Genomic DNA, 9,783 nt, shown 5'->3' on the forward strand with positions numbered 1-9,783 from the left:
GAGGTGGCTTGGCGAGGGTGAGCCATCTTCGGACGAGTCGGAGTGGTCGGTGGAGGAGGAGGAGGAGGAGGATGGGGATGGGGATGGGTGGGTGGACGGGGCTGGGAATAGGTGGGTGTACGGGGATGAATGGGTGGACGAGGATGGGAATAGGTGGGTGGTCGATGAGCAGGTGGATGGGGCTGGGTGGGACGACAACTGGGTGGACAACGGGTTGGGCGACGGGGTGGATGACGGGTTGGGCGACGGGGTGGATGACGGGATGGGTGTCTGGGAGGGACAGGGGGAAGACGAGGGGTACGCGAGCGAAGAGTGGGACTAAGACTCGTACGAAATTACGTCGACGACGACTGTGACGAAAACGATGACTGACTTTTTTATAAATAATTAACTTCTGACCGGCGGGTGGGTGACCGGTGGGCGTACCATCTACCAGCCACCCCCAAATCTTGTACAGGCGGAGTAGGGGAGAATGTGTTGCACTGTGGGGGCGCACCAGGGTGAGTTTGATCTGTGAGATTTTAATGTCCTGTTATTGCGCGTAAATACATATGTGCTTCTTTGGTTTGCGCAGGCGTCCCGGCAACTGGATAATTTTGCTGATATCTGCAAAATAGCGGAACGGCGTCGACGGCTGACCGACCATCGCAATCCAGTCAGTATTCCTGAGTCCGAGCACACGCAACCATGGCGTCAGGAAGATCCGGATTGTCGCGAGAGGGGTGCAGCAAGTTGTTCCGAACCTTCGAAATAGCTCTAAAAAAGTCGAACCGTCATCTTCTCCTGTCGTCGACGTATGGGTTGAACGCTTCGTGGTCGAAGAAACTCACCGTGGGACTTCGCCTTCGCATGAACGGCACTTTCGAACCCGTCGTGCGATTGATCAACAATTACTCTAGCGGTGTGTCGCTAGGATTGGAAGGTTGGGCTAGCCTGATTGCGAATTTGCCGAAGCTGGAGGAATACTTCGTGAAGAAAGATGCTCCCGGTGACAACCTCTTCGCGCTGGTGGACGATACGATCGCGCTAGATGGTGGGTGTTCTTTGCGTTTTACAACGGCTCACGGTGCAAAGGTGGTCGCATTTTACTCGACCGAAACATCGGGCAACGGTGACGACGCTACCATCGAAAACTCACCTCAGGAGGATGATGATGAAGAGAATACCGCGACGCAGGGGGCCAAAAGGCGAAAAGTTTACACCCCGGTAATCGTGATGCAAAAAGTAACCTTCGACGGCCTGAAACACATAGCGTGCTGCGCGAACGAGCGGCTGCTTCAGCTGGACGCGCTGCTGGGAGACGTCAACAGGTCCAAGGAATCGGTCGTTCGCTACTTCGCTTCAATAATCACGGCTAGGAAAATAAAAGCGCCAACTCTGCAGCAGATTCACGGGGTCGTGTGCGACGACATAGAGACTGCGCGAGAAGTGGTATGTTTGCAGTTTGATATAGGATTCCGAGACTACTTCTTCGATATTATTTACTGCGAAATGATGCGCTTATTTTTGTCGTATATCGTTGCCGATATTAGGCAAAGTGTTTTGATCCAGGGGTAGTTGAAGTTGATGTATAAATCGGTAGAATGATAAGAAACACATAATTTGTATTACTTAACTTTAAGATCCAACACCGCTATATTGTCGCCCAGAAGGAATTGTCTATTTTGTATCATCTACAGTTAAGAACGCTTTGTATTACCTTAGTTCTAAGAATAAAAATCTCTAGTCGTTATGTTTTGCAAATATTTGCAGAGTTTACACTTTCGTGCACCCCGTGAATACTCATATTTCAGAGCGACGTTGCGTTGGCGGCACGTGGCCGCGTCGCGGGTCTCGGAGATCTTCGGCTATAGTCGGTAAGATGCGAAAAAGTTTTTCGAATAGGTACGTCACCGCCAGGATGCGATTCGAACATCGGCGCCATCTTGTATTGAGAATTTCCAGAACTAGTAACCGAATCAGATTTCGAAAAACGCGCGCCGTCTTGGGTTCCGGAAAGGGCCGCCATCTTGAATTCGAAAAACAGGCGCCATCTTGTGTTTTGGAAGAGGCCGCCATCTTGAATTCGAAAAACGCGCGCCATCTTGGATTTCGGAAAGGGCCGCCATCTTGAATTCGAAAAACAGGCGCCATCTTGGCTTCAGACGATCCGTCCGACCGAGGGGAGGGGGAAGCACGCGCGACGATGACCGCCGGGGCCTGAGGGGGCAGGGGGGACCGTCTGGCGGCGCCAGTGACGTCATTTGTTATGACCCGCTATACCTTGCCTATACTACTTATGAAGCAATGACCTGAGAGCCAAAAACTATAAAGCGCACAACCTGGACATCCAAAACTATGTAGCGCATGGCCTAGACATTTAGAACTTTCGAGCACACGACCTCGACATTTCAAACTATGTTGCGTAGGAGCCGAAATTCGAAAACTATGTAGCGCATGACCTGGGCATCTAGAACTATGAAGCAAACGACCTGATTTTCAAAAACTATGAAGCGCACGACCTGAAAATCGAAAACTATAGAGTGCATGACTCATTGTCAGACATCTTAAACTATGTGGCTTACGACCCGAAAATCGAAAACTATGAAGCGCATGACCTGGACATCTTAAACTATGGAGCGCACATTCTGAGATTTGAACTACTATGTAACGCATGACCTGAACATCTGAAACTATGTAGCACACGACCTGAATTCCGAAAACTATGAGGCGCACGACCAGGACATCAAAAACTTTGAAGCGCACGACCTGGACATTCATCAGTAATTGAGCGCATAACCTGGACATCTGAAAGTATGTAGCACATGACCTCAACATTCTGAACTACGTAGCACACGATCGGAAGCTGTGGAGCGCACGAGATGGACATCTGAAACTATGTAGCGCAAGACCTAGAGTTCGAAAACTATGGAGCGCACAACCTCGACATCTTACACTATGTAGCGCAAGGCCCAGAGATCAGAAAATATAAAGCGCACGATCTGGACATTCCAAACTATGTCGCGCAAGAACCGAAAATTGGAAACTGTGTAGCACACGACCTGGACATCGGGAACCAGAGGCACACGGACTGGAAATCGGAAATTATGGAGCACACGACTTGGATATAACAAACCATGTAGCGCAGGACCTGAAAAGCTGAAACTATGTAGCACACGACCTGAATATCGAAGACTATGAAGCGCACCACCTGGACATCAGAAACTATGTAGCACATGACCTTTCGATCAAAAACTATGAAGTGCACGACCTGGACATCGGAAACCATGAAGCAACGACCCGAACGTCGGAAACTATGAAGCGCACGACCTGGACATCTCAAACTATGGAGCGCACGTTCTGAGTTTTGAACAATCATGTAACGCATGACCTGAATATCTGAAACTATGTAGCACACGACCTGAATTTTAAAAACTATGAGGCGCACGACCAGGACATCGAAAACTTTGAAGCGCACGACTTGGACATTCCAAACTATGAAGCGCAAGACCCAGAGATCAAAAACTATGGAGCGCACAACTTGATCTTCGGATTTTGAAGAGAATTAGCTGATCAGCTCATCCACGCGCAACGGATGATTTTGGATTATTATCGTTATTATGATCTGAATTTGGGTACATAATCATTTCCTATATGGTAAGGGCCCCGTTTTTGCGCGCTTTGCGTGCCAACCCTGCTGGGCACATCACGCCTCCGATAATCGCGCTTCGCGCTTCGCGCTTGCTCGTTTTTGCGCTATGCGATAAACTTCTCCAACGTGCTCTCCGCGTGCTATGATGCTTGCGCTTCCCGCTTGTTAGTCAGTATATGGTCAAATTTATTCTTACCCCCGTGTTTGCCAGTGCACAACTTGGACGTCGTTATTTATCAATCCGACAACCTTGACGGGGAAAATTATCCAGCGAATGACCTCGACTTCAATCACCATGTAGCGAACGGAGCAGCGTCCGTAGAATACACATCACTATTGCTATTATCGTACTCATTTGTAAAACAGGATTTTAGTATATGTATACTCAACATAGATAGAGATAAAGAAAAAATTGATCATTTCTGATGTACAATATTCATGTAAAATGTCAAATCCTATTTTTTGATTTTTTCCGAATGATCTTCATCTATTTATAATGGATATGTCAATCATGAGGAATTTCACATAGATATATTGGTAATTGATTGGCGTGAAATCAATCAAATCGAACAGGGGATTCAAAAGTATTTATGTGTAAGCTCAAAGCATATGATCAGCTCATTCAAGCGGATTATAGCATTATCTTCCTACACAAAAACTACGCTATGAGTGTACTTTATATCTGATGATGCATTGCATTCCTCATCATTACGCAGAATAAGAAATATACAGTAAATTTGTCATTACCTTGAATATTATTCGTCAACTACGAGTACAACTCGGTAAAATTACTCGCAATTCTTGCCTAATCGTTTAGAAGATGAAGTCTTCTTATTCTTACTTCTATTCTCATTTTTCTACTTTTCTTACTTTTCTTTTTTCTCTGATCTGCGGCCTCGCCGAAGACGGCATCTCATCCATCATCAATATTTTTTTCCAGAATTACCTTTGTTTCAAATTTATTTTTTGTTCAAGTTGGATTCATGCATATTTGCTATCTGTTCATACTCACAGATTGTTCGAACTCGTATTACCTTCAACTCAATTGCGACCTCCACCATTCTATTGATTTTGAGTTCCATCACTATCGGATTTTTGCATCAGAATTGAAAAACGCCGAAGTCTTCTAATCGATTTTTCCTAACGTCCGTCTCTAAAGCTCTATTGTTTCTGAGGTCCACGTTTATGGATCTATGATTTACCACATCTGGATCTTACGTTTCATAGTTTTCGACGTCCAGGTCATCCGCTTCACAGTTTACAAAGTTCACGAAGTCAACCCTGTGATTCTTGAAGTGCAGATTAGCCGTTTAATAATTTCTGACGTCCAGTCATGCGCTTCCGTCTCGATCATCACGTTGATACTTCATTCCCTCCCTCCCTTACTGCCTTTCTGTCACCTAAGCCCTTCCCGCCTTCCACCCCCTATTCAACCGACCATCCCTCTTGCCCACCTCCACCTGTCTTGCCAAATCCCCTGCTGCCCTTTTCCCACCTTTCGCCCCTTTTCCCCTTTCGTCCCACTCCGCTCACCTTCCCCCTAGCCCCCCTGCCTTTCTTACCCGCCCGGCCCCTTCCAGCCCCTCCAGGCCCCCTTTTTTCCTCTTCCTGCCCTCCGTATCCCTTTTTGGCCAACCTACCCCTCCTGCCTCCCTGCTCCACCCTCTTTGCCCTTCTCACTTTTTCTACCCCCCCTTGCCCCCTCTACCCACCTTATCATCCTTTTTTTTCCCTTTTCCCCCCTAACCCACCTTTTTCTACTCCTTCCGGCCACCCCTGCCTCTTACCGAACCCCGTCCCCACTCTCTCCTTTCCCCTGCCCCTACCACCTCATCGCTGCCCCTGCCTTATCCAGAAACCCGTCCACCAACTCTCTTCTCTTTATCCCTTTCACCCCCTTGCCGCGCCACTTTTCCCCTGCCCCTGCCTCTTTTCGACCCCCCTTTTTTCCACAGCCCCGTCTACTCCTGCTAACCTGCTACCTCTCCCTGTCCCATCGCCCTGCACCTGCCCCTCTCTGACCCCCCTCCGTCTCGCTTCCCCCCTGACTCAGCTATTTTCCTTCTTCCCTGGCCTGTTCGCACCCCCCTTTCCCTCTGCCGGCAACCCTTCTGCCCCTGCAACTTATCCCCTGCTTTTGCCCCTTCCAGACATCCTTTCCCCCGAAACCCCCTTTTTGCGCCACTGCCTCTCCCTCACCTCTCTTTTCCCCCAATTCCCCTTTTGCTGTTCCTCGCCCCTTAGCCCAACTCACCTTCACTCCCCTTCCCCCGCCCGTAACCTCCTTTTTTCTCCCTTTCCCCGCTTTTTCTCTCTCTTTTCATCTTCGAATTCATTTTGTTACGTTTCCTACCCTCTGCCTCTGTCTCCATCTCTTTTGCCCCTCTGCTTGCTCCCTCTCCCTTGCTCTCCTCTTTTTTCTTCTTCCGCTGCCCCGGCTGCTCTTTTAACCCCATCTCCCTTGCTACTGCTCCTTTCCCCCTAACCCTGTTTCTATCCCTCCCCCTCCCTCGCCCTTGCCCGATTTCCTCTGTTTTCATCCCCTTTCCCTACCCATTCCCCACGCCCTGCCGATGCCCCCACCGCTTCCGCGACCGCCTTTTTGCTGCTACTGCCCCTTTGCCCCTCTCCTTTTCCGTTTTTCTGGCCCTTTCTCTGCACCTGCCCCTCTCTGCCCCCACCACCCCCCCTCTGCCGCTGTCGACCTTCCTTTCCCTGCCACTTGCGCCATGCCCCCGCCCTTTTCTGCCTTTTCCCTTCGAACCCCTTCCCACACCTCCTGCCCCAACTCTTTTCTGCTCCCTTTCCTCCCCCTCACCGTCCCATCGTCACAAACTACCTGTGCCCCTTTGCCTTTGCGCCTGCCCCTTCCGGACCACATTGCCCCACTTTGCTCCGTCCCTCTATCCTTCCTCTGCTTTTTCCCCTACCCTTTCTTCTCCCCCACCCCCCTCAACCCCGTTTCCCCCGCCCCTTTCTCCTTGCCCCTGCCTCTTTCTGACCCTTTTACCCCCTAAACCCCTCTTCTCTTACCTCTTTCCCCCCGCCCCTGCTTTTTCCTAACCCCTCACCCCATGAACCCGGTGCTTCTGTTCCTTTCCCCGTGCCCCTGCCCCTTCGACCGTTGACTTGCCTGACCCCCTTGGTCTGTTTCTTCCCCCCTGCCCCATCCCGACCCCTTCTATCGCCTCCTTCCCCTTTCCGTTGCTGCTCCATTCGGACCCCCCTCTGCCCCTTCACTGCCCTGCAGCTGCCCTCCCCCCCGCGCCTCTTCCGGACCCGCTACACCCTCTTTTCATTCCTCTGCTCTTTCCTCTTTCTCCCTCTCGCCCCTCCACGTTCAACCTCCATTCCCCGGCCCCTTTGCGTCTGCCCTGGCCTTTTTCTGAACGCCCCTCCCCTTTCTCTGCCCCTACCGCTCCGCCCCTGCCTCTTCCTGACCCCCCTTCGCTTCCCCCCGCCCCTGCCACGCTGCCACTGACCCTTTCAGGACCCTTTCAGGACCCTTTCCCCTCCCGACCCCCATTTCCATGCCTTTTCTACCCTGTCGCTGCCCGCGCCACCCCCTTGACCGCTTTTCTCCTGCCACAGCCCCCTTCCCCCTTTTCTCCCAGCCCGGCCAAGCAGCATTCGATGAACTATGGATGTACACAAACCGTGTTCATAAGTGAAGCATGTAAACATTGCGCGATTTGATTGAGGTTCGCGCCAAATATCCCTGGTCGAATTTACAGCAGCGACACAGCAGAGGTGGGGGAATCGCATCGACCGGCCACGATCTGTTATGATCCACGGCGTGTTTACCTCACAAAACTGACACAGCCATTCAACGATGATTTAACGATAAACAAGATGCGTTGGCGGTCTGAAAGAGTTAGCAGTTAGAAGTGAGCATGCAATTATCATCCTCAATGCGTCTCGTTTATTGTCCTTTTCTTACAACACTCATTTCGAATGCATCAATGGCAAGTGTTTACTCTGTTATCGACGAAGATCATCCTATCTCATTTAATTCACCATATCATTTCTCTGACAAAAATAACAACATTAGTCGTGCTTTCTACGATATTATCGACAGATAGATTCTAATATTTTCGGTAAACACGCCGTGGATCATAACAGATCGTGGCCGGTCGATGCGATCCCCCCACCTCTGCTGTGGTGCTGCTGTAAATTCGACCAGGGATATTTTGTGCGAACCTAAATCAAATTGCTCAATGTTTACATGCTCCACTCATGAACACGGTTTGTGTACAAGACATGTTCATAATGTGAAAAAAATGTCACGCAGATTCAATGTATATATGCAGAAGATCCACCGCATGTATGTGCATTGATGAATATACAATGGTGATACCATACATTTACACTGACCTGATATCTGAACCAGTTTTTCGGATGTACATATTTGGAATATTATCCTTGTGCATTCTGCGAATATCTTTCTCAAATTGTGCGTGGTACATGCTTGAGATGTTCGCACCACACTTATTCGAACCCGTCTACCGCAAACACAAGTAGGTATACCTTAGACTGTGCCTCATATGTGATTATACCTTAGACTGTGTTTTTTTTTTCTTTATAGTCATATCGAAAATATTGTTCAAAATGACGACAAAGAAATACGGTTGAAATTTCAGCCATTAATATTAATACTAGGAGGTCCCTCGACGCCATTTTCTATTTCCCATTCAAGTAAGATGGGAAATTTTTTTCTTCAACTTTGGAATTGTATAACTCATCAAGGGATTAGTACACGTCCATAATAACCAAGCATATTCTCGTAGGAAATCTGTCGCTCTACAATCAAGGTTACTTATTGATGTTTGATAAATAATCTACTTCTCCAAAAGTTAGTTAACGTCAAAGTTGAACACTAATATAATCACTTCCAATATTTTTTTTTTCACTTTTCTGGAAAAATGATAAAATTTATCACAAGATGTTATGGGATCTATTTTGTAAATAATTTCATTTCCGGGAATTATTTTCAATCAAGTTTTCGAAACCTATAGAGAATCATTAGTTATTCATATTCATATTTAATATTACCGTGCAACTCTACGACAGACTCTACCGAGTCTCTTGATACACTATACAGGAACGAGAGCGTCAACGATTATAGATACTTCACCACCGTTCTTCCTCCACATATAATTTTTTAAGGGGCATAGGACTGATTAAGCCTTTGAAACGATAATGTTTTCATGTTCGGGTTACAATGACCGCAATTGAGCTGGACAAATTACCTATACCGTGAGAGTTGGTGGAAAGTGGTTGCGATTCACGCATGCGTCAAAATATTTGAATTTCTCAGTCTCCGAGCCCGCCAGATTTTGACTCAAGGGTCTAGTGTTTACAAGGGAGAGATGTGCTGAACTGCCGCCCAGTGCGCCACTATTCCTCCGTGCTACAAGTGTGGTAAACAGCACGTGGCAGCGTGTGGTGTGGGCAAGCGTGATTATGAGCTTGTTGTATTAATTACATAGCCTTCCGAAAGCTAGACTTCATCGCCGATTTTGAACAAGATCAGTCCTCCGAAAAGTAAGTAAGTACTTCATTTTTCTATTAATCACTCATGCTGTATTTTTCCTTCACCACAATGTTATGAAGCTGACTAATAATATACATAATTACATATACCTATATATTCTGTATAATCCATGCGGCCTTACCACGTGCCCGATATGAGGCATCAACCTCAAATTCTTCATAGCAAGTGTTTGCCTAGCCCGAATTAAAGCATTCGTTGCGTCTTATCAATGTCAAGCAGAAACTATAGTTTCTCAATTTCAAGTAAGAAAAAGATTTTACTTACGATAAATCGTGAAAACCACGGAAGTTGGATATTTTCTCTGTTTGGAAAAGATTCCTAACTTTCAAACTGTCTTCATAGCCCTTGTTCGACAAACCAGCTTGTTCAGATATCACATCAATTCATCATCAATCAAGACCTGATATTGTTGACCAATTTTTTTCAGCATAACTTCACTAAATCCCTCACCGAATATTATCAGATTCCTAATTAGTTATCCTTATTTTTGTTTGCAGCCTGTACAGACTGAATGGACCCAAAACAGTGAACGTAATTGATCTGACGCTCATTTCATATTAAAGATGGATGAATCAAATAGAAAAAGTAAGTTTTGTAG

General features: G+C 47.4%; 1 protein-coding gene across 1 annotated transcript; it reads left to right on the forward strand.

Annotated features, from left to right (window-relative positions):
• Window positions 1–262: 262 nt before the first annotated feature.
• LOC125501748 lies at window positions 263–1,778 on the forward strand. Its single transcript, XM_048658344.1, has 3 exons — window positions 263–500; window positions 575–1,431; window positions 1,623–1,778. Exons 2-3 carry the CDS (start codon window positions 688–690, stop codon window positions 1,776–1,778), a joined length of 900 nt encoding a protein of 299 aa, XP_048514301.1. The 5' UTR covers window positions 263–500; window positions 575–687.
• The last annotated feature ends 8,005 nt before the right edge of the window (window positions 1,779–9,783 follow it).

Source organism: Athalia rosae, chromosome 7 (assembly GCF_917208135.1).
Source record: "Athalia rosae chromosome 7, iyAthRosa1.1, whole genome shotgun sequence".
In the NCBI taxonomy this organism is placed as follows: domain Eukaryota; kingdom Metazoa; phylum Arthropoda; class Insecta; order Hymenoptera; family Athaliidae; genus Athalia; species Athalia rosae.

Excerpts from the sequence above, each read along its gene's own strand:
- LOC125501748 (XM_048658344.1), top strand. The coding sequence starts at position 688 with ATGGCGTCAGGAAGATCCGGATTGTCGCGAGAGGGGTGCAGCAAGTTG. Across the intron at positions 1,432-1,622 it reads TAGAGACTGCGCGAGAAGTG|ATCCAACACCGCTATATTGT; the intron begins GTATGTTTGCAG and ends CTTAACTTTAAG.